The sequence below is a fragment of the Geotrypetes seraphini genome, chromosome 2, assembly GCF_902459505.1.
Source record: "Geotrypetes seraphini chromosome 2, aGeoSer1.1, whole genome shotgun sequence".
NCBI classification, from domain to species: domain Eukaryota; kingdom Metazoa; phylum Chordata; class Amphibia; order Gymnophiona; family Dermophiidae; genus Geotrypetes; species Geotrypetes seraphini.
Genome location: NC_047085.1, coordinates 264766569 through 264791827, shown reverse-complemented (window position 1 = coordinate 264791827; position 25259 = coordinate 264766569). Strand labels below are relative to the sequence as shown.

General features: G+C 44.6%; 1 protein-coding gene across 1 annotated transcript; it reads left to right on the top strand.

Moving 5' to 3' along the window:
• The first annotated feature begins 5 nt into the window (after positions 1–5).
• Positions 6–22204, top strand: POLR2F (RNA polymerase II subunit F). Its single transcript, XM_033929558.1, has 5 exons — positions 6–158; positions 7032–7101; positions 15847–15977; positions 16507–16578; positions 21077–22204. Exons 1-5 carry the CDS (start codon positions 139–141, stop codon positions 21165–21167), a joined length of 384 nt encoding a protein of 127 aa, XP_033785449.1. The 5' UTR covers positions 6–138; the 3' UTR covers positions 21168–22204.
• The last annotated feature ends 3055 nt before the right edge of the window (positions 22205–25259 follow it).

Genomic DNA, 25259 nt, shown 5'->3' with positions numbered 1-25259 from the left:
CTGTTTCCGCCGACGTCACTCCGGCCTGGCAAGGCAGTGGTTGGGGGAGAGTTGTCTCTCTCGTGCCGAGCGTTTCCGGGCCTGTGTCGCGTGACATCGAGCGGTTGAGGCGGAGAGAGCAGTAGGTGCTATACCATCATGTCGGACAACGAAGACAAGTGAGGAGAGGGATCGGTTGGGCCGAGTGTGCGGGTGGGGAATGAGTTGGAAACGGCGTGTCCGTGTATTTTGGCTCTTGCGTAAGGGACAGAGTTTCTCCCTTTGGTAAAGGGAGTAACGTGATTATATCCCTAGTGGAACGGGTAACTGTGATAGTTTTTCACCCTGTCCTCTTGTACTGGCTTATCGGCTGCAGAAAGTAAAGCAAGGACAATTCCTCCACTCCCAGGCCAAAGCCCGAGATGCATAAGAATTGCCTTACTGGTCCATCCTGTTTCCAACGTGGGCCAACCCAGGTCTCAAGTACCTAGCTAGATGCCAAGTAGCAAAAGCAGATTCCTTTTCCTGGATCGGTAGCCTGGAATATTGCTAATTTGGGGGTTTTGGCCAGGTACTAGTGACCTGGATTGGCCACCGTGAGAATGGGCTACTGGGCTTGACCCAGTAAGGCTGTTCTTATGGGACGGGAGTTAAATCAGAGCGCAGAGAGAAGGCACAAACCCCCCTTGTCCGAGGAACTCAGTTTTGTATCCTGCTCGCTTTAATATTAATAAAAAATGAAAAACCAACCACAGAGATATCATATGAGGTATTATTTTTTGAGGCTGTGAATTCGTTTTGAGTCGGGGTACTAGGTTCAGGGATGCCAGATAATTTTTTAAAATTCCACCCGTTTGCCTTGAAAAAGCAGCCCCCAAATAGTCCAATGTTTCTTCATATTCTGATGTTCTCTTATGGCAAGTATAACATTAGGGTTTGGGGAGTTTTCTTGGGGGGGGGGGGTTCTTTGGGTGTAGCAATATTTCTTAAGTTTTTCCTCAGTGCTGGGATCTGGTGCCATAAGTTTCCATTTGCATCTACTTGGAGATTTCTCTTATAAGTTATGTACCCTCCCTAGCCTCCATTGAATGTAATGAAGCCTTAGAATGCACATACTAATGGATGTCTACTTATTTATTGCACATATTGCATAAAGTGTGTCAGACCAAAGAACACTTAAGCAGTAGGGCTAACTATAAGGGGACAGCCAGTGAAAATGCAGGATATGCCAAATCTTTTGTGTTTTTAATGTCTTAGGTTTCCACTTTTCTGAAGTACCTCAGCCTTGAAGGAAATATTTTACATTTTCAGTTTTCACAATAAGGCTAAAGGATTTACTATTTTGCTAGAATATCAATACTATTCCTCACAGGAGAGACAAGAATAGCAATTGTTTAAGACTGGACTGCTTCAGCAAAAGAGGATCTTCTAGTTTTCCCATACTGTAGTATGTCATTTTGTTTTGCATAGGATGCAATGCCCTCCTAACTGTGGATGTTAAGTGCAAGTATTGTAGCTATTCTATTATAAATTTGATATGAGTTTTTTCATTTTGTATATTTTATTGTATACTGTTTTGATCATACACATAGAACTTATATTGTAAATGGGAATTCTGATACGTCCCTTCTGGATTCCATACGCTAGGTGTTCAATCCAAACTCGCAGTCTGGGAGTTGCAGAAATCCACAACTTCCTTGTCATCAACAGAAGATGAATCCAGAGACTAGTGGGATTAGGTCCATCAACCAGCAGGTGGAGATAGAGAGCACTGAGTTGTCCTCAGGTATATCTTAGATGCTGATGGATGGGTTCCTCACAGCTCTTGGATTCTGCGGCTTTAGTTTCCTGGATCAGAAAAGAGAAATATTCTGGGGGCTTAGGCCTCAGTTGAGAAATATTCCGGGGGCTTAGGCCTTAGTTGAGAGACTATTCCGGGAGCTCAGGCCTCAGTTGAGAGAGACTATTCTGGGGCTGTACGGTGCCAACTTTGGGGGGCAACACCTGGGCTCTCCCAGGTCCCTCCCCCCCTGAAGAACCTGGATACTTGAATCACATAAGTTCACTCGTTCTGTGGGCGTGGAGCTACAGAGGTCACTGTTCTCTTTGGAGAGGCACCGGTAAGAGGAGGTTTTTACTCCTTTCCCGCGTAGGGAAGCTGAGGCTGTTTTGGCCTTAGTCGCACGCAGCCATGTTTGGAAGTTGATTTTTCACCCTCCCCGTGTTTCGGAAGTTCAGTTGGTTACTCCGTTCCCTCCCTCCCTGTCTTTGGGCAGGGTGTGTGTGTGTCTTGGAGTGGAGTGCTGCCGGTAGTGACACGAGAGGGGTTTTGCAATGCTGCTTCCCACTCCCTGCGCCGGTCCGGGTTGGCTGTGACGGTATGGGTGAGTGTGGTGTCATGGCGGCTGTGCTTTGTTGGAGTTCACTGGTTGTAGCTAGGTCAGGCAGCATGGGCGGTAGGAGGCCCTGAGGGTGGTCGGCTAAGGCTCTTCCATCCCGCCATGGCTCGGGGGAGGGGGGACCATTACTGCAGCTGCCGTCACCGCCATCAGTCTTTTTCCTCTCAGGAGGGACGCCACCTCCGGCAGTGCTGCCTTTGCTGCCACTGACTGGTCAGCCCCAGTTGCTGCCGCACGGGCAGTGGGTTGGCCTTGGCCGGGATGCCATCTTGCTTAAGGCCTAGTGTACCTTGTTTAGTCCTGGTCGGCTGACAGCTGTGGCTAGGCTAGTTGTGGGCTATTTTACAGCTCTCTTTCTCTCTTACTCAGAGTTTATTGTTTCAACACCTTCTTGGTTCATACAAGTGGAGGAGTGGACTAGAGGGGATCAGCTGCCTCAGTGCTTGAGGTTGCCACTGTATCTCCATGGGACTCTGTGAAAGCCACTTGACACTTCATGGCCCGGGTACAGAATAGTGTCTGGCTACAAGGGGATGCCTTGTCTCTTCTCTGGAATTCTTGACTTTGGTAAGCAGTTTGCCTCCTGTGGGTGTCCTATGGACTCTGTGCTTTAAGAGGGCTTCAGTTAGATGGGGAGTTACGATAGGATGCTGCTTTGCACTCATACTATTCGTGTAGGGGCACTGTAGCTATGAATTCTACATCGTGGTGCTCTCAGGCTAGGATGCTCCTGCTCACATGTGCTATGGGGATTAGCCTCTGTATGATCGTGGGATACGTACTCTCTGGAATTTCATATCTCCTTGGACGTGTTCTGCAGGGCAGGATTTGGGAACGGAATTTCACATTCGCTTGTTTATTTTCCTCCCTACGTTTGGACTGCTTTGGTACATCCCACTAGTCTCTGGATTCATCTGCTGTTGATGACAAAGAAGGTAAAATTTTGTCCTTACCTGATAATTTTCTTTCCTTTATTCACAGCAGATGAATCCAGTTGCGGGATTTGTCACTCTCAGGTGTGGTTTGGGCATGCCTTTTGGCTGAAATTGCAATCTCAAGTTTAAAGCTTCAGTGGTTCGAGTAGCACATGTGAGGGAAAGGAGTTGCATATGTTTCATATGTTCATGCCTTTTATGTGCTTTATTTCAACTGCTTTGAGAAGACCTATACTGATTGGCCAGGAGGCTGTGTATCCAAGATACACCTGAGGACAACTCAGTGCTCTCTATCTCCACCTGCTGGTTGATGGACGTAATCCCACTAGTTTCAGGATTCATCTGCTGTGACTAAAGGAAAGAAAATTATCAGGTAAGGACATAATTTTACCTTTTCTGAGCACATGCTCCACATCTTACTTAGCCCGAGAGCTAGTAAACATATCCAGTTACAATTTCTGCAAGCAGTCTGTGCAGAAGTCTTTTGCAGTGGCTCTACTTCCATAGGATTGGCCTCATTGCCTGTGGTATGCGGATTTTGTACATCTTCAGTGGGATGAGAAGATCCGGCTCCCTCTTTATTGATATCATCTCAGCCAGGGATTGGTACCCTTGGAGAACCCTTGGTGGGACAGCTGGTTGATTTGGACTCCCCCTCGTTCGAAGTGCAAAAGTGTGGTGGAGATGATAGTGTCTCAGTTGCAGGTGTTGGGGTGGCTTGTCAACTTCAAGAAGAGCGATTTAACGCTCTCCCAGTCCTTGGAGTATCTGGGGCTTCTCTTCAATACCAAGCAGACATGCTTGCAGACAGAAACTTCAGCAGTAGCTCAGAGCTCTTCTGGATTGCCCAACTCCCAAGGCCTGGCTGTATCTTCAGGTTCTGGGGTCCATGGCAGCCTCTTTGGAGGCGATTCCCTGGGCCCGAGCGCTCATGTGCCTGTTACTGGAGTGCCTTCGCTCTCAGTGGTCTCTGCAGCATCATCCTCTTCAGATGCCGCTCCCCTGGACAGAGCTACTTTGCAGTAGCCTGAGCTGGTGGCTTCATGGGGAGGCTCATCGTCAGGGCAGGCTTATTCGGATATCACAATGGATAACTCTCATGATGGATGCCAGCCTGTTGGATTGGGATGCTCACTTTGGGGACGTTCCATTCAGGGGCAGTGGACTCATCATCAGAAATGTTGGTCAATCAGTCGTCTGGAACTTGGAGCAATTCGGCTGGCGTTACTTGTTCTCTAGCCCATTCTAGTAAGAAAAGTGGTTCAAATCTTCTCCAACAATGCCATGGTGATGATGTATGTAAATCATCAAAGGGGCCCAAGAAGCGCTCCCTTAGGCCAGGAAGCTGTGTCGTTGGGCGGAAGGTCATCATCTGTCGCTCTCAGTACCCCACATGGCCAGCGTCAACAACGTTCAGGCAGATTTCCTCAGTCGACAGATTCTGGATCTGGGAGAATAGTCCCTCTCGCAAAAGGAATTCAGACTGATTGTTCAGAGCTGGGGTCAGCCTCAGCTGGAATTGATGGCTTCATCAGAGAACTTGAAGGCCAGGCGCTTGTTCAGTCGAAGAACATAGCGTGGAAGCCTAAGGCTGGACGCTTTGGTGCAGCCCTAGCCGGTTCACGAGCTCCTGTATGTATTCCCTCCATGGCCTCTGGTTGGTTGGGTCATCCGCCGGATAGCGATGCATCCCAGCCTGGTGATTCTAGTGGTGCTTTGGTCTTATGGCATGGATTTTGAGCGCTCAGCCTTGCTGATGCGCAGTTATTCAGAGGGAGTTATTTTGACTCTTTAGCACTCGAAGAAACCCACTACCAAGGCTTCTTATGTCAAAGCCTGGAAGGCTTTCCAACAATGGTGTGCTAGGGATCAGGTGGAGCCTTACTGGATCAGACCAATGTTCCATCATGTCCAGTAGCTCGTTCTCACGGTGGCCAATCCAGGTCACTAGTACCTGGCCAAAATCCAAAGAGTAGCAGCATTCTATGCTATCAATCCAAGGCAAGCAGTGGCTTCCCCATGTCTTTCTCAATAACAAGACTATGGACTTTTCCTCCAGGAAATTGTCCAAACCTTTCTTAAAACCAGCTACACTATCCGCTCCCATTTCAGTAGTCCTGGCTTTCCTTTAGGAGGGTTTAGATAAAGGTCTGGCAGTGGCCTCCCTGAAAGTTCAAGTTGCATGCCTTTCGTGTTTTTGAGCGCACAAAGGTGCTAGTTCGCATACTGCTCATCCTGATGTGACTAAGTTTATGAAGGGGGTGCTTTGTTTGCATGCTCCCTTGCATCTTCCTTTTCCTTCATGAAATCTTATCATCATTTTGCAGGGCCTTGGAAAGGGCCCTTTCGAACCACTGAAGGATGCTTCTGGTCCTAACAATCAAGACTTTTTTTCTGGTCACCATTGTCTCAGCACAGTGTATTTCGGAGTTTCAGGCTCTTTTGTGCAGGTAACCCTTTCTCTGTATTACAGATCGGGTGTTTTCCTCCGTATTGTACCTTCCTTCGTTCTGACAATGGTCTCGGCCTTTCATGTCACGCAAATTGGAAGTCTGGAGGGTCTTGCTCCATTATTTGGAGAGGACTAATGAGTTCAGGCTGTCTGATCACCTTTTGTTCTAACAGCTGTTCTTCGCTGTGGTAGGCCGGCGTCCAAGTCCTCGATCACTTGATGGATTTGAATGGCCATTTCTGTGACTTACATCGACTTACATCACCCACGGCAAGCAGCCACTGATTTCGCTTAAAGCACACTCAACGAGAAGTGTGGCTATGTCGTGGTTGGAATCTCACGTGATTCATCTTGATGAAATTTTCAGGGCGGCTACTTGGTCCTCTCTTCGTACTTTTACCTGGTTTTACCGAGTGGATGTGACAGCGCATTCTGATTCTATTTTTTGGGATCTCGGTTTTGAGGACAGGCTCTTCTGTCCCTCTCTAGCTATCATTGCTTTGGTATGTCACCTAGCTTATGGAATCCATAAGGGACGTAACAGAATGGAAGATTAGGTTTATACCGTCAATAATCTTCTTTCTGTTAGTCCATGGAGGATTCTATACAACCCGCCCTCTCTGTATACATTCAGTTGTTTGGAGTAGCCTGCTCTTTTCTGCTTCGGTTACTCTCCTTACAGGCTTGAAGATTTTCCAGCCAGTGGACCAGATCCTGTGGGGAGTTTCTGTGAGTATTGTACATTACTGAAGGCCTTCTTGGGGTGGTCATTGCACACAATAGGTTAGTTCTACTTTATTCCTCAATGTTTTTCTGAGTTGTTTTTGTGCCTGTTTATCACTTGTTAATATTTTGCAGAGCAAACCAGTTTATGAATTATTTATTTTAAGGGGGATTCTCCCCCATACCCCCTTGTCATGGATTTGTTCAAGTATGTTGCTTGGCTTTGAGATTAACTGGATATGTTTACTAGTTTTCAGGCCAAGGGGGTGGAGCATGTGCTCAGAAAAGTTGTGGATTTCTATAACTCCAAACTGCTGGTTGGGATTGAACATCTAGCGTATGGAATCCTCCAGGGACTAACAGAAGGTTATCAAAGGAATAAGCCTATAAATTAGGTGAGACTGTGGCATTCTCCATTTACTGAGTATTGTGGGATAAAGATCATTGTCTCACGGCACTAGAAAGAAAAAATAGCACAGTTTTAAATAAGTCTGAGAGTTATCCTTTAACGTAAGTGTGATTTTCATTTTTCACTGCCCACAGTTTTGATGGAGATGATTTTGATGATGTTGAAGAAGATGAAGGACTGGATGATCTAGACAATGCTGAAGAGGTGAGTTGGCTGCAGACTTTAGCATCCTCTCTAAAACTCAAACATGCAGTCAATTCCGTGACTCAAGTTGTAGATTATTCTAGGGCAGGGGTGCCCACACTTTTTTTGCTTTCGAGCTACTTTTAAAATAACCAAGTCAAAATGATCTACCAGCAATAAAATTAAAAAAAAACACAAAGCACAGTGTATGAAGAGAAAATGTTAATCATCATTTATATTAGGGTTTTTTTTTCAAATAGGTCATGGCAGATGACTTTAAAATATGCAATGTCACCTCAGTAAGAACTATAGAACAATAGACAAATATACCCCCTCCTCTTCTACTAAACCGCAATAGTGTTTTTTAGCTATTTTTTAGCTGAATGCCCCTCGCAGCTCCCGACGCTCTTAGGCTCCCTGCGCTAAAAACCGCTATCACGGTTTAGTAAAAGGGGGCCATAGACAGCAGATATAAATTCGGACACATTTTGATCCCTAAATTTAAAATAAAATGGACACATTTTGATCCCTAAATTTAAAATAAAATAATTTTTCCTACCTTTGCTGTCTAGTGATGGGCTCCGCAGTCGACTCGCGTTGCCTTTGCGATCTACTCTTTTGGGCACCCCTGTTCTAGGGCATAAACTGCTACTGTACAATTTTTAGCTTTTTGTGTTACATTTGAACTGTTTTTCCCCTTTCGTAACAGCCCATCTTCATATCTATCCCAGATAGCATGCCTGGACAACACTAGTTTAAAAGGCTGCAAGGAACAAGGAGTTTATGTCTCTTAAATGACAGCACCCTGTCTACACTCTTTTCTGTAAGAGTATGGCTGCCTATGGAAGCAAGGGTCATCTTTAAGTTTGCTTGCCTTTGCTTCAAAACCATAACAGGTTCATCCCCAATCTATCTGTCTCACCATTTCACATTTCCAGGCACAACCTGTATACGCAGTACTTGTTTGCCTTTCCATTCTTGGAGGGCTGCATCTACAAGAGATTCCTTGATCGAACACTATCATTCCAAGTAGGCAAATGGAACAAACGTTCAAACAACTTTATTTCAAACGCACTTTCTTATCAAACTTTCAGGAAGTCAATCAAAACTTATCTCTTTGACAAATTTCTCTGACTCCACTTCTGCCTCGATGCATTCCCAAAACACTCCCAGATAAACTCGATTAACCTTAACATGCTAATGTAATTTTGAAAGTTTTTGCATTATCGCTGTCTGTATACAGTCTCTTCCTTTGTAAACCGCTCTAAACTATTTGTGGTATTCCGCCACCTCTCTCCCCCCCCACCCACCTCCCACCTATGTACAGGAATCCCTACCTACTCCTTCTTACTATACTCTCCTAACTCCAATGACTTCATCGTTTGTAACTTCTGTTTAACTGACTTCCTGTCAGCTAACTCTGTTTAACTGACTTCCTAACTTCCACGACTTCTTCATTTGTAACTTTGTTTAACTGATGTGAACCGCCTAGAACTCTCTGGGTATGGCGGTATACAAAATAAAAGTTATTATTATTATTACTATTTTACTAAAGACTTAGGTACCTCTGTGGTAGAGTGATCTGGACATCAGTAAAAAAAAAAAATCAGATGCCAAGAGGCAAAAGGCACCACCAAAATTGCTATACAGAAAATAACCATACAAGAAAAGTTCAGTTGGTGACACTAAGAAGCTGACAATGCGGTTAAGGCACAGTTTTTGTCTAGTTTCTCTTTAGTCCTAGTTTTCAATAGCAAAACAAGGCTAACTAAAATTGCATCCTTCAGTTTACTGGTGATTCTAGTGCAAAGATTGCTTAATGGCCTAGCTTTAAGTAGTAAAAACCTATTTTTGTTTTGCCAGACATCAGAGTTTAGTCTTTGGCTCATTTTATAATCTTAATTGTTGGTTGATGGAAGCCTCATTTGTGAGTGTTAAGAACATAAGAAATGGCTTCGCCGGATCAGACTCTAGGTCCATCCAGTCCGGTGTCCCGCACCCGCGGAGGTCAAGCCAGGTGTTCCCTGCTGAGAAACATTGTTTACTCGTATCCCCCAATGTGATTTGCAAGAAGGTGTGCATCCAACTTGCTCTTGAATCCCAGAATGCTGGTCTCCATCACGACCTCCTCAGGGAGAGCGTTCCAAACGTCCACCACTCGTTGTGCGAAACAGAACTTCCTAATATTTGTCCTGGGCCTGGTGCCCCTCAGTTTCAGTCCATGACCTCTTGTCCGAGTCACATTTGACAATGTGAATAACGATGTTTCTTGCTCTATTTTGTCAAATCCTTTTAGTATTTTAAAAGTCTCTATCATGTCTCCTCGCAGTCTTCTCTTCTCGAGGGTGAACAATCCCAGTTTTCCGAGGCATTCTTTGTAGCTCAAATTGTCGATACCTTTTACTAGCTTCGTGGCTCGCCTTTGCACCCTCTCCAGTAGGGTTATATCCTTCTTTAGGTAGGGAGACCAGTGTTGAACACAGTACTCCAAGTGTGGTCTGACCATTGCTCTGTAAAGCGGCATTAGGATGTCCGCCGATCTACTTGTGATTCCCTTCTTTATCATGCCCAACATCCTATTTGCTTTCTTTGCTGCCGCTGCGCATTGAGCCGACGGCTTCAGGGTCCTGCCTATCAGTACCCCCAGGTCCCTTTCTTGTTCGGTCTTGCCCAGTGTCATACCTAACATTTTATATTCATGTTCCTTGTTTTTCTTATGTTAAACTTCATCTGCCACTTTTCTGCCCATTTCTCTAGCTGGTTCAAATCTCTCTGAAGTTCTTCTCTGTCCTTTTGTGTCCCAACTACCCGACATAGTTTTGTGTGTGTTTCTAGCAGTACAATAATTTTTTTTTTTTTTTTTTATTCCTGATGAAGTGCAGTTTCTGAAATGTGGCCTTGTTGGGTTTTATCTTAACATAGTAACATAGTAGATGACAGCAGATAAAGAACCGAATGGTCCATCCAGTCTGCCCAACCTGATTCAATTTAAATTTTTTTATTTTTTTCTTAGCTATTTCTGGGCAAGAATCCAAAGCTCTACCCAGTACTGTGCTTGGGTTCCAACTGCCGAAATCTCTGTTAAAACCTATTCCAGCCCATCTACACCCTCTCAGCCACTGAAGCCATCCCCAGCCCATCCCCCACCAAACGGCCATACACAGACACAGACCGTGCAAGTCTGCCCAGTACTGGCCTTAGTTCAATATTTAATATTATTTTCTGATTCTAGATCCTCTGTGTTCATCCCACGCTTCTTTGAACTCAGTCACAGTTTTACTCTCCACCACTTCTCTCGGGAAGGCATTCCAGGCATCCACCACCCTCTCCGTAAAGTAGAATTTCCTAACATTGCCTTTGAATCTACCACCCCTCAACCTCAAATTATATCCTCTGGTTTTACCATTTTCCTTTCTCTGGAAAAGATTTTGTTCTACGTTAATACCCTTCAAGTATTTGAACGTCTGAATCATATCTTCCCTGTCCCTCCTTTCCTATAGGGTATACATATTCAGGGCTTCCAGTCTCTCCTCATACGTCTTCTGGCGCAAGCCTATCATTTTCGTCTCCCTCCTCTGGACCGCTTCAAGTCTTCTTATGTCCTTCGCCAGATACGGTCTCCAAAACTGAACACAATACTCCAAGTGGGGCCTTACCAATGACCTGTACAGGGACATCAACACCTTCTTCCTTCTACTGGCTACGCCTCTCTTTATACAGTCCAGCATCCTTCTGGCAGCAGCCACTGCCTTGTCACACTGTTTTTTCGCCTTTAGATCTTCGGACACTAACACCCCAAGGTCCTTCTCCCCGTCCGTGCATATCAGCTTCTCACCTCCCAGCATATACAGTTCCTTCCGATTATTAATCCCCAAATGCATTACTCTGCATTTCTTTGCATTGAATTTTAGTTGCCAGGCATTAGACCATTCCTCTAACTTTTGCAGATCCTTTTTCATATTTTCCACTCCCTCTTCGGTGTCTACTCTGTTACAAATCTTGGTATCATCTGCAAAAAGGCACACTTTTCCTTCTAACCCTTCAGTAATGTCACTCACAAACATATTGAACAGGATCGGCCCTAGCACCGAACCCTGAGGAACTCAACTACTCACCTTTCCTTCATCAGAGCGTCTTCCATTAACCACCACTCTCTGGCGTCTGTCCGACAGCCAATTTCTAACCCAGTTCACCACTTTGGGTCTTAACTTCAGCCCTTCAAGTTTGTTCAACAGTCTCCTAAGAGGAACTGATCAAAGGCTTTGCTGAAATCTAAGTAAATTACATCTAGCATATGTCCTTGATCCAGCTCTCTGGTCACCCAATCAAAAAATTCAATCAGGTTCGTTTGGCACGATTTACCTTTTGTAAAGCCATGTTGCCTCGGATCCTGTAACCCATTAGATTCAAGGAAGTACACTATTCTTTCTTTCAGCAACACTTCCATTATTTTTCCAACAACTGAAGTGAGGCTCACCGGCCTGTAGTTTCCTGCTTCATCCTTGTGACCACTTGAGAGCTTATTTTCAAAGCATATGGACATCTCAAAATACCCAAATTGGACTTCAGTGTGCTTGAAACATCCAAATGCTGGTTTTGCCAAAGAAGAAAAACAAGTGTATTGTGGTTGTGTTTTGGGTAGGGCTAGGGAGGATCCAAAATCAAGATGACCAACGGTGATTACTGAATGAGAAGAAATGTCCAAGTCTAAAAAAGACATGCTAAGTTAGACCTGTTTCAGTCACATCCAGGGTACAAAAAGGTGCCCTGTATTAAGCAGCTGACCACTGGAGAAATTAAGGCAGTGGTTCCTAAAACTGGTTTTGGAGGCTAATCAAGTTTACAGGATATAAAAAATGATATTCATGAGGGAGATTTGCATGGAATATTCATTGTGGATATCTTGGAAACCTGATTGGCTGGGGTGCCTCTAGGTACCAGATTTGGAAGACACTGATTTAAAGCATGAAACCTCCTTAATTTTCCACTGGTTGCTTTCTCCCTCCTCCCATGAAAGTGAAACATAACCTAAGAACATAAGAATTGCCACTGCTGAGTCAGACCAGTGGTCCATCATGCCCAGCAGTCCGCTCACGCGGCGGCCCTCTGGTCTAAGACCAGCACCCTAACTGAGACTAGCCCTACCAGCGCACGTTCTTGTTCAACAGAAACTTGTCTAACTTTGTCTTGAATCCTTGGAGGGTGTTTTCCACTATAACAGCCTCTGGAAGGGCATTCCAGCTTTCTACCACTCTCTGGGTGAAGAAGAACTTCCTTACGTTTGTACGGAATCTATCCCCTTTCAACTTTAGAGAGTGCCGTCTTGTTCTCCCTACCTTGGAGAGGGTGAACAACCTGTCCTTATCTACTAAGTCTATCCCCTTCAGTACCTTGAATGTTTCGATCATGTCCCCTCTCAACCTAACATATATCTTAGGGCAGTGTTTCTCAACATGCGGTATGCGTACTCTTAGGGGTATGCGGGCCACTTGTTAGTATGTGGCCTGGCTGCCACGGAGGATATTCCTGCCATCCGTAGAAGCCGCCACCTTCTGCTGCTGCTGGGGATCTCGCCTTCCTGCCCGCCCTCTGCCGCAGCTTGGGATCCCTCCCTCCCTGCCCACTCGTCACCCCCCCCCCCCCCCCCGAAACCGACCTAGTTCTTGTTTGAGCCACATTTGCTCCTTCAGTCTTCAGTGGCATTCTTTGCAGGGACGGCACAGGCAGTGATTTCCATGCTGCACGTAAGTAGCTGATCCGGAAACCTCTCATCTGTCCCTCCTTAGATGTCTGGCACGTCAGCTAACTTATGGAATCCCAATGTCTTCACTGAAGAATGAAAGATTAGGTTCTTACCTTGCTAGTCTTCTTTCTTTTAGAACAGTGTTCTTCAACCTTTTTATACACCTATGGACGCAATCCATCTGATCCCATCCGCACAAGCTTCAGTTATAATTTAATATTGAACGTATTTTATTAAAGTATAAAAAGAAACAATATTCTGTACAATTGCTGTTTTATAAATGCAAATAATAATACAGAGCAAGGATCAACAAAACCCCTGTATCCCCTCCCCTTCACATATATCCCCTCTACTATCAAGAAAACTGAATAAGCCAAATTATTACAAAATGCTACACAAAAATATGCTTACAGAATACCGCAGTCACACATAGCAGGAATAGTGTTAGGGGAGTGCAACTAGGGCAACTTTAAGAGAGCCCTAAGCCAGCTGGAAGCTAAAGAAGCACTGCCTGTGCTTTGCAATCCCCAGTTATGTCTAACACCAGCTCTAGCAGGATACATATTTTAAATCTGATATATTCTAATCACAAAATAGAAATAAAATTATTTTTTTCTACCTTTTGTTGTCTCTGGTTTCTGCTTTCATCTTCTTTTCACTCTCTTCCTTCCAGCATCTGCCCTTTCTGTCTCTTCAATCCAGCATCTGCCCCTTTCATCCACTGTCTGCCCTCTCCCCCTTCCAAATGGTATCTGCCTTCTTTCTATGTCCCTCTCCCCTTTCCATCCAACCTGTGCCTCCTCTCTCCTTTTTACATGATTCATTCCAGCTTCACTGCTCTCTTCATTTTTATCTCTCCTACACCAGATCTAGTATATTTTCCCCTCTCTCCTTATTTCTCTGCTGACCCCCTTCCCAGCATCAATCTCTCTCTACTTTCTCATTTCTCAGTCTTTCCTCTTTCCCTCATCTGATCTCTCCATTCCACCCTGACTCCTTCCCCTCCTTTAATCTCCCTGCTGTTTCCTTCCTTTTTTCCTCCTTCCCTCCCAGCAGCATCTCTCCTTCTCCCTCCCTCCAGGTCCAGTAGCAGTTCTCCCTTTATTTTCCCTTGTCCAGCAGCTTCCCACCCTCCAACAGTGGCTTCCTCCCCGTCCCTCTGCTCCCCTCCCGGCAGTTCTCAGTACTTGCCTGCAGCAGCGCAGCAATTCATTTAGGCAGCCTTGGGTCCTTTGATGTGTCAAGTTGCCTCAGGAAAGAGGAAGTTGCATTTTCAGAGGCGGCTGCGACTCAGCAGAAGCCCTAAGGCTGCCAAAGTGAATCACTGCGCTGGCAAGTACCGAGATCTGCTGGGAGGTGGAGAAAGCCACTGTCAGAGGCTCCTCATGATCTCGCTGGCCCTACGCAGACCGGCAGGAAATTTAAACGCGTTGATCTCACCGGCCCTGTGCGGACCGGCAGGAATTTTCTGCGGAATGGCGTTTGAAGAACACTGTTTTAGAAGACATGGGATTCCATATGGCCCACCCTGTTTGGATCTTGATTCGCTTGATTTCTGCCTCAAACGTTGCCAGTAGCTGTCTCGGGACCTCTTCTCCTGTTTCTAAGATTGAACAGAGACATTACTACAGGACTATGGGGGGCCCATTCCCTTTCTCCTTTGGAGGGTTTTATAACCCCTACTGGCTGCACTTAGCAGGTTGTTCCTAGCTACTTGTGTGTGTGATTGTTATTCCGTGTTAAATTGTTACATGTTTATTAATAGTTGTTCCTTTATCATTAGTTACAGAGCAGAGCAGAATGTGGTTTGTTGCTGGGGAAGTTCCCCGTGCCCCTCCTTCTCTCTTCTGTTTCAGTGGAGTTTGTTTTGGTACCAACTGAAGAGAGAGGGAGCTGTTCTTCACTGCAGAAGGAGAGGAGTTAAGAGATTTAAAGCGATACCCTTCTGCAGATTTCGTGATTAGTGGGCAGCAACAGCTAACATATGGAATCCCATGTCTTCTAAAAGAAAGACAATTAGCAAAGTAAGAACCTAATCTTTCATTTTCCCCACATTATTTGGTGGTTATTCTTTACAGGAATAATGTGTGTGTGAAAGGGGAATGAGGGATCAGAATAGATGGGGGTCTTATATGTGTGGGCACCTGGGATGGCAACGGAAGAGGGACTGGGGCTGGAGAGAGGAAAGAAAAAAGAGAGAATGAAGGTAGGAAGGGGAAGGCTGAGGGTTGGTGACCAGGAGTGAGATGAGGAAGGTAGAGATGTGAGAGGAGCAGGGCTTACACCTTTGATGTTGCTCTCCAGATCTATCTGTCCCTCCTCCTGAATCATCACCACATTCCAAGTGATCCTGAACTTCGGTCCCTTCTTTTCCTCTACCCCTTTCCCTAGTCCTCCCTATATCATCTCCATCTTTTCCTTCCTGTCTCCCCAACCCCTCTGCCTGTCTCTCCACATTGATGCATGAAATTCTTCAACCATTAAAGTCCCTAGAGAATAAAATTAGATACTCATACAGCAAGATTGGAAAACAATTTTTATTATACAAAACAAATTTACATTAATAGGCAAAATAATTCAAATGTATGTATATGTGCTGCAGAGTTGCCATAAAATTTCAGGAATTTTAATGCACAATTTTCCAACTGTTGCCATGGAATCTACCCCTAATCTTCTGCAGGCAAGTGAGGGCTGTAGCCATAGAGTCCCTGGCAGAGCTAAGACTGGCATCCAGAATTTCCTAACTTGCCCCCTACCATATTCCTCCATGGGTTATCTTTTCTCTGTATGGGTCCTAGTCGTTTCCTGTTTATCAAACAACGCTTGGCTTCCCAAACTGTGGTTCACAACCTCAAGTGGGGTTGCAAAACTTGTGCTTGGTGTCCTGACCTAAGCGAGTTGTAAATAAAAACATTATCTCATACCCAAGTGTTGCATGCTGTCTGTGGCGTCGATAATAGGATTGTGGCTGCAGAAAGTTTGATAAACATGTTACATGATCTTTCCTTTTTGTTTTTTCTCAGGAGGACCAAGAGAACATTGAAATCCTGCCCACAGGAGAGGGGCAGCAAGCCAATCAGAAACGAATCACCACACCTTACATGACAAAGTATGAGCGTGCCCGAGTCCTTGGAACCCGTGCCCTCCAGATAGCGTAAGTATTCTGTTCCAGTGCTAGAAAGTTGGATGCCTGCAGGTTCTGTCATTGTACACATGTCAGGCTGCATTAATTTCCACTTTTCCAAGTTTGAGTACAGGTGCTTCTAGCCTCTGCTGACTGAGACTGTGATCCATACCTGCCACTTAAAAAAAAAGAAACAAAAAATAAAAGTAGTCTATGTATCCTGATAAGAAGTAAATGTAGAACTTCCTGTAGAATTGAACCTGTTGGAGCACTTAAGTATCTTTGGCTCTAGTACTTGTTTACAATCTGGCCTGTGATTTTTCTAAGGAAGTTGCATTTTATCTTGAATCTAGAGTGCCATCTAGTGGCAACTTATCATTGCAGGTGCAACTTTATTATATTTAATTATTTATACAGTGCTTGCTGAGTGTGGCGAGTGGTTTTAGGTTGAAATACTGCCAGACCTTGCCTTTCAGCATGGAACTATCATTTTCCTTGCTGCCCAGCTGTGTAGTGTAGGCTTGCATTGAGTTTATTTGTGATATTTTTCTTTCTGTAGAATGTGTGCACCAGTGATGGTAGAGCTGGAGGGAGAGACTGACCCTCTACTGATTGCAATGAAAGAACTGAAGTAAGTATGATGTTTTACAGTATAGAGGATAAGGGAGGCAAAAATCCACCTGCTCCTTGTAACATAACATCAACTTTACATAAAACAGACTTCTAGTGGAGGAAGAAGGGGCTAAAATAGAAACATAGAAGATGACGGCAGAAAAGGGCTACAGCCCATCAAGTCTGCCCACTCTGCTTACCCACCCCCTGTCTATGCCCTAATGACCCAATTTCCTTATCTTGACCCTCGTAGGGATCCCACATGGGTATCCCATTTATTCTTAAAGTCTGGCACGTTGTCTGCCTCAATCACCTGCACTGGAAGCTTGTTCCAATGATCAACCACTCTCTCTGTGAAGAAATACTTTCTGGTGTCGCCATGAAATTTTCCGCCCCTGAGTTTGGGCGGGTGCCCTCTTGTGGCCGAGGATCCCTTGAGAAAGAAAATATCATCTTCCACTTCGACACGTCCCATGAGGTACTTAAATGTTTCGATCATGTCTCCCCTCTCCCTACGTTCCTCAAGAGTGTAGAGCTGCAATTTGTTCAGTCTCTCTTCGTACGAGAGACCCTTGAGCCCCGAGATCATCCTGGTGGCCGTCCGTTGAACTGATTCAATTCTGCGCACATCTTTACTGTAATGTGGCCTCCAGAATTGCACACAGTACTCCAGATGAGGTCTCACCATGACCCTGTACAACGGCATTATGACTTCAGACTTTCGGCTGACGAAACTTCTATTGATACAACCCAATATCTGCCTTGCCTTAGATGAAGCCTTCTCCACTTGATTGGCAGTTTTCATGTCTGCACTGATGATTACTCCTAAATCTCGTTCTGCTGAAGTCCTAGTTAAAGTTTCTCCGTTCAAGAAGTACGTCCTGCATGGATTTCCGCTTCCGAGGTGCATGACCTTACATTTCTTAGCATTGAAGCCTAGCTGCCAGGTTGAGGACCAACTTTCCAATGTAAACAGGTCCTGCGCCATATAATTCTGTAAACTGCATTCACTTACTATATTACATAGTTTGGCGTCATCGGCGAATAGTGTTATTTTACCTTGAAGCCCTTGAGTCAGATCCCCTATGAATATGTTGAAAAGGAGTGGACCCAGGACCGAGCCCTGCGGCACTCCACTGGTCACCTCCGATGTGTTAGAGAGGGTACCATTAACCACCACCCTCTGAAGTCTGCCACTCAGCCAATCATTGACCCATGCAGTTAGTGTCTCTCCTAACCCCATCGATTCCATCTTGCTTAGCAGCCTGCGGTGTGGGACACTGTCAAAAGCTTTACTGAAGTCCAGGTACATGACGTCCAAAGACTCTCCCAAGTCCAACTTTCTTGTTACCCAGTCAAAGAAGCTGATGAGATTGGATTGGCAGGACCTATCCTTGGTGAATCCATGCTGACTGGGATCCCGAAGATTCCCTTCATTCAAGATCGTGTCCAATTTGCTTTGAATTAGTGTTTCCATGAGTTTGCACACTATTGATGTGAGACTCACCGGTCTATAATTCGCAGCCTCTGCCCTGCAACCCTTTTTATGCAGAGGAACGACATTAGCTAATTTCCAGTCCAGGGGAACTTTCCCCTTACTTAGGGAGAGATTGAATAGCTCAGCCAACGGTTTCGCCAGGACATCGCTCAATTCTCTGAGCACTCTTGGGTGCAAATTGTCTGGTCCCATGGCTTTGTTCACCTTGAGTCTTGCCAGTTCACTGTAAACTTCACCTGGTGTGAACTCAAAATTCTGAAACGGGTATTCTGTGCTTTGTGTTGCCTTCAACTGCGGACCGTGTCCCGGTGCCTCACAGGTGAAGACCGAGCAGAAGTATTCATTCAGTAGTTCGGCTTTATCGGAATCTGCTTCCACGTAACTTCCGTCCGGTCTTCTAAGGTGTACTATCCCGCCTGTGTTCCTTTTTCTGTCACTAATATACCTGAAGAAGGATTTGTCCCCCTTTTTAATGTTTTTTGCCAGAATTTCTTCCACTCGAAGTTTTGCCTCCCTAACTGCCATTTTGACCGCTGTAGACCTGGTCCTATATTCTACTTTTGCCTCTCTTTTCTCCGTGCGCTTGTAGGAGAGAAACGCTTTTTTCTTCTCCTTAATGAGGTGCGAGATCTCCGCGGTGAACCATTGGGGTTTATTGTTTCTTTGTCGTTTATTTACTGATTTTATGAAGCGGCTAGTTGCTTCATGTATGGTTGATTTCAGTGTTAACCACTTAGCTTCTACATCATCGGTCTCCGCTTGGTCCTGCAGCGTCTGATGGACGAAATCTCCCATGCCTCAGAAATTGAGTACCTTTGTTTTCGTGTTTGAACTAGGGAAGCCTTTCCTAAGGTTGAACCATACTATGTTGTGGTCGCTGGAGGCTAGCGTATCTCCTACTGAGACCTCTGAGACGCTTTCCCCGTTGGTGAGTACCAGGTCGAGGATCGCCTGGGCCCTAGTGGGCTCCATTACCATTTGTTTGAGACGTGCTCCCTTTATGGAGGTTAAGAGCCTCCTGCTACCGCTGGTTGTCGCTGAAAATGAGTTCCAGTCTGCATCAGGCATATTGAAGTCCCCTAGCAGTACAGCTTCTCCTCGTAGAGTGATATTCTCTATGTCTTCAATTAATTCTGCGTCCATGTCTTCCAGTTGTCTTGGGGGTCTGTATACCACACCTAGATACAGGCATTTTTCTCTGCCTCTTGCCAGGTTTACCCAGAGGGACTCCCCGGTGTACTTGACATCTGTGATCCTGGTGGTTTTGATGTCCTCTTTAATGTATAGAGCTACCCCCCCTCCTAACCTGCCCTCTCTGTCCTGACGAAGTAGATTGTAGCCCGGTATGGCCATATCCCACCCATGTGAGTCCGTGAACCAAGTTTCAGATATTGCCACCACATCTAGGTCGGCATTCCTTATTTCAGCCTCCAATTCTAGAATTTTGTTACCTAAACTGTGTGCATTGACATACATGGCCCTCCATATCTTGTGTTTGCTAAGTCCCTGTGAGGCGTATCCTACCCGAGTCGGTGTGACTCCCAAAGAACTGTTTGCAATGTGGGTACTTACCTTGGACATGGAAGCGGAGTTTCGACTCACCTCATCAGGATAATTCCTTTCTGCACTAATATGTGAATGGGTACCCTCCCCTGACTTACCTAGTTTAAAGCCTTGTGAAGCAGGCGGGCTAGTCGGTGTCCGAAGACGTTCTTACCCCTACTGGTCAGATGGAGTCCGTCTGGTCCCTGAAGTCCTTGTAGCGCTTCCCCATGGTTTAGGAATCCGAAGTTCATTTCCCGGCACCATCCCTGTAGCCACTCGTTCGTCCTCAGGATACGTTCATCTCTGGCTCTTCCCTTGCCTCTAACTGGGAGGATCGATGAGAAAACCACCTGCGCTCCTGTCCGCTTCAGCCTCTCACCCACAAATTAAGACTTGTTATAGCACAGTAGATGAGCACACATGAGCCCTCTGAGAGGACCAAGTGTCCTGCTGGCATTGTATGTCTTTCTATGTAATATGTTCTGAGGAAATCATCTTCTTTCTGTCCATAGTATGAACACTATTGTATCAGTGTACCGTAGCCTTTGCCTGGCTTTTGGGTGGCTTAGGATAGTTTCATTGTCTGTCCAGACTCTGGCCCTGATGCTCAAAAGCTTGCCATGCAAGTAAGACTGGTTATAGACAGTCTTACTTGCAAGTTAGCTCAGCTGCTAATGCAAAAAAGTGTTCTTGGGGGCTTTTACCGATCATCGTAGCAGCCACTGAAAATCCTATGCATGCATACAAGGAGCTCATTAGTATTAAAATGAGCACTGCATGTGCACAACAATGATCACCCATCTCTTGCCATGCAGACTTTTCCAGCAGGTCTGGAGCTGTCTGTGATTTTCATGGTAGAAGTAGTTTGCTTTAATTTAAGCATTTTACGTGTCTGATGTGCATGTGTGTCCCATGCCTAACAATGTAACTAACCCCCCCCCCCTAAAAAAAAACCCCAAAAAACCCCCAACAACAAAAACCTAGACTTCCCAACTTGCCACTGCAAAAGAGGCTTCAATTGTGCTTGGAAGCTTTTTTTGTTTTGCCCTTGTTACTTCTTACCAGAGCCCTGCACTGTACTGAGCCTGTGCACAAGAGCTGTGTCTAATGCTCAGTTCTTGGGTGCAAGTGCCAGGCATAGTTCCTCTCCTTTTCATTGTGGTACTTAGCACAAATAGCGTTCATATAATTTTTATAGTATTTGTGCTGAGCATCACCTGGAAAATGAAACTTGCTCCTAACCTGGTGTTTTCCATCAGGTTGCCATGCTCTGTGCATCCGTACAGGATCATCCTACCATGCTTACATTCATGGTGTTAAGGTATGGCTCTAGAGAAGGAACTTCAAATATTCTTTTCATCAAAAGAAAAGCATGAGAAATGTTATTTTTTATTGGTTCTAATGGACTGACTGATTTTGTACAAACAACAACATTTCAGAAATATTGTAGCTTTACTGTCTCACCTTTACTCAGAGCCAGAAAGATCCCGATTATCATCCGCCGATACCTACCGGATGGGAGTTATGAAGACTGGGGTGTGGATGAGCTGATAATCACAGACTGATCTCTGTTCTGCTCTGTTTGCTCTTTTTTTTTCTTCTTGTACTCTGAATATGTTATTTAAAAATCTTATGTTTTTACCTTGTATAGATTTTATTTTTCAAAAATTTTCTTATAATAAAAAACTTAAAGAAGCTGCAGTAAATTATTATTAACACATTGCTGTAACTAGACCTCACCTCGGACTATATAAATGCCTTTGTTGCTTCACTGTCAACATCACTTAGATTCTGTAAGTCCCTGAGGGTTACACAGATTCACTTCTACAGCTCCTGTGGTGCTGCTCTCTGGACAGTCTATAAGGTTTTCAATTTCTGTATTGAACTGTTGTATCACCTTTTACACTGCAGAATGAATACGTGAAGAAAATACAGCTATGCAGTGTTCTGTTTACACAGATCAGGGCCATTGATGTGTATAATAGTCTGGGTGATCACTGCCATCAAGTGGACAGAAGGCACCAAGGAGTTCAGTGCAGAAAGTGAGCCTCCTTTGAGGCTGACTAGCTGGAATATGTGAATCCCCTTGTATTCCACTATAGTACAAAAGAAAATTGGAAAACATTTCAGAACAAAAATACTTTAGTCAATTAAATTAACCTGATTCTTAGAGCAAACATTTTGAGTATTGACTTGCAGTGAATACCTGTCTAATTGATATTAGGTATTCTCTTATGCCTGAGAATCACAAAGCTGCATATTACTAACAGAGTTAGTCAATTATAGCTGTAATCACCTTTGTTAATATTGGGATTGCTCCAGTACCACTAAGAAAATATAAAGCACCTGTCTGGAACAAATACAAAATGCTTATTAGAGACTTGAGTTGGAAGAGGTAGAAATCCTCTCTGTGAGTAAAATGGAGTAACTTGCCTCTGTGTGCTTGGGTACAAGAGAGATGCCTACCTTGGAGATTCCATATTCAAATGTGTATGTTTACGTTCCTTTTTCTGCAGTTTTTTTATTTAATTTACTTTGAAGAGGTGAGCTGCTCCATGGAAGAGGTTAAAAATCCTATCCTCAATTTCCACTCTCCTTCCCCCCCCCCCAGCTTTTCTATAAGGAAGAGGAAGCTGAACTTGAAACACACCTACGCTGCTTCTGTAGGAGAGACAGATAGGTCATTGTGCCCTGTGGCCAGGAGCTGGTTGCTGTGGAGACATCCAATTTCCTCTCCAATCGGGGGCAGCCTTGGGGGCTTCTCAGGAGTATCAGAAAGCTGTCTCAATGAAGACATCCATTGTTTGGGCACTGGCTGGTCTCTTTTTATCCATTCCCCGGTGTCCCCTTTCACTGGCACCCTGATTCAGCAACCCCACCACCACCACACACGGGCACAGAAATGTTAGCTCATAAAATAGCCAAAGCAAGGAGGGTTGTAAAGTGCCTGACATGGGTCTAAGGTACATTTCATTTTTGGAGGAGGGAAGTCTCTTAAATTTAATCTCTGGAGGGAGGATTAATGAGAGGGATTCTCAAAATCATGAGCTGAATAGAAGCAGGACTGCTCTTGTAGCTCAGCACAAACCCAAGTTCAGTTTCACCTTCTCCTGAGCAGTCTTTTCCCTCCCTATACGCAAATGTTAAGATTTCAAATCTAGGCTGTCTGAGGGGGGGGGGGAATCCTGCAATATCTATATGGTATATATATTGTTCAGTGCTGCCTAGACTGGTAATTGTTGCACATTAAATATAGTTCTGTTTCTTTTTTGCAGTGACATCAAAATTACATTTCAGACTAGATGTTTGTAATATTGTTTTAATTAGGTATTTGTTAATTAAACATTATGCCTTAAGGTGGTGTGTATTGTTCAGCACTCTAGTGCACTTCGCGGTAACATTGCCTTCTCCAGATACACCTGGGACAGACCAAGCTGTTGGCACCATTCTGTGGCTGGTTTTCATTCTTTGCTGCTATCAGTCACGCACATACAAGCTGCTTTATGTCCTTTCTGCTTTCCCAAAAGTAGTGTATAAGATATTAGAAATTTTACATAGAAAGGAAATTCTAACAGGAGGTCATGATGCATTACTGGAAGGAAGTAAAGTGAGGAAAATACTTCTTCATATAAAGCGTTCTGCATTCACTGAACAGTCTCCCAATGGAGGCAATGGGAACCAAAGTATCAGAATTCAAGGAATCGGGGATAATCTGAAGATTAGAGATTAGCTGGGGTCTCTTGTATTGCAATGTTCTTGATGCAATGTTTATTAAAAAGTCTTAAAAGGCAAAAAATCTTAAAAGGCAAGTTCATCCACAGTAGATAACAGCGGACCCACCATGTTGGGTCTGGTGCTATCTATTGTGAATGAACATGCCTTTTAAGATTTTTTAATAAACATTGCATCAAGAACATTGCATTCCACAGTTTGTCTTTTTGGATTATCCTTCATTACATTACATTAGAGATTTCTATTCCGCCTGTACCTTGTAGTTCTAAGCGGATTACAATTGAAGATGGCTGGACATTTCCAGGAAGTTACAAATTTTAAGGAAAGATACATAGAGATGCTAGGGATAGATAGGGTTAGATACATAGTGGAGGCTAAGAGGGTAAATTTAAGGAAGGGGGGACATTTGAGGAAACTTATAGGGAGGGAGGAGATTAGGGTTGGTTATATGGTGGGGTATGCAGGGAGGGGATATTATGGAGGAGGGGGATAAGCGTACAAGATAGTTTCTCTGAATAACAGAGTTTTGATTTCTTCATTGCTGTGGAAGGCTTGTGCTTTTGTGTGTCTCTTGTATTGCATCATGTAAGGAAAATGGATAGATTGGATGGGCCTAGGGCAGAGCTTTCTTAATGAAGGTCACAAACTGATCTGGTTTCTGAGATACACATAATGAATGTTTTTTTTGTCGTATCTTCTACAGAACTCGGCTGATTCTTGTGAAATGTAGTGTGTCTTGTCCTGAATGAAATTGATGTAAAATGTTGTAAATATTTCCCACTGCACCACAACACTACCTTGTGAAAATGAATTGTTGCTATGGGATTCATGCAGAAGCAGTCAATAGTTTATAAACAGTCTCTGTATCAAAATGGTTTTCTCTGCAGAAGACCAAATTCTGATAAAGAACTTGGTACTGCTAAAAAGTTACAGCAGTCGATATTTGTTGAGAGAGTTCCCACAGAAGGGTTGGAACAAAAATAGCCTTGGAGGCTGCTTTGCATGATCCGAGCAATGGGCACTGTGGATCATAAGCCAGGCAGTGGACGACCGTGCTTAATTCGCACACGAGCACATTGCCAGGAGGATATGCTGCAAACACACCGAGCAACTTACCAAATAGCAAGAGAAGCAGGAATAAGACAGCTGTGGTTAGGATAATTCATGATGATTTCATGCCCAAGAGTTAACTGTACACAACAAAGATACATGCCTGAAATGATGCAAGCAGCTTTTGATCAAGTAGCCAGAACATAGCGTCGGCTTCATCTGGTTTATAGATGAAAATATATTTACAATAGCTCTACTGATTAACACAGAATGATCGCCTGTACGTGCCTTCAACAACGTGCAAGGTTAATACCAAACACCTGCCCGACCTTCAGCTAGTCACTGATGGCTTCTGTCGCAATTTCGAAAGTCAGATTCACAGATCTGTTCTTCCTCGATTCTGGTATTAAAGGTCAATGGTGCTTACTACCGGGACATCCTCTTGATGCAGAAGTTGTTGCCAGTGATCTGTCGCATGGCAGGAGACTACTCTGTCTTCCAAAAGGACAATGCCCCAGCACATTGGGCAAAGGAAGCCGTAGAACTACAATGGGAGACCCCAGACTTCATTGGTCCAGACTTTTGGACTGCGAATTCACCAGACCTAAACCCAGTTGACTACTGGATCTGGGGGCTGATACAGGAACGCTATGGCTCGCGAGTATGTTGAAGCCCTGCCAGCTGAGGTGAAAGAACGGGTCAAAAGAAGCTTACCGTACAGGAAATAACTAATACTTATAACTTGAAATTCTGTAGCGCCTGGTAGACTGGTATAAGCCTTACAAATGGTGGTCAGAGGAGCGTGTTGGCCTGGATGAGGACCTGGACCCTTTTGAGGATTTCCAGGATTCTCGCAGGGTGGCGGGTTTCCCGCT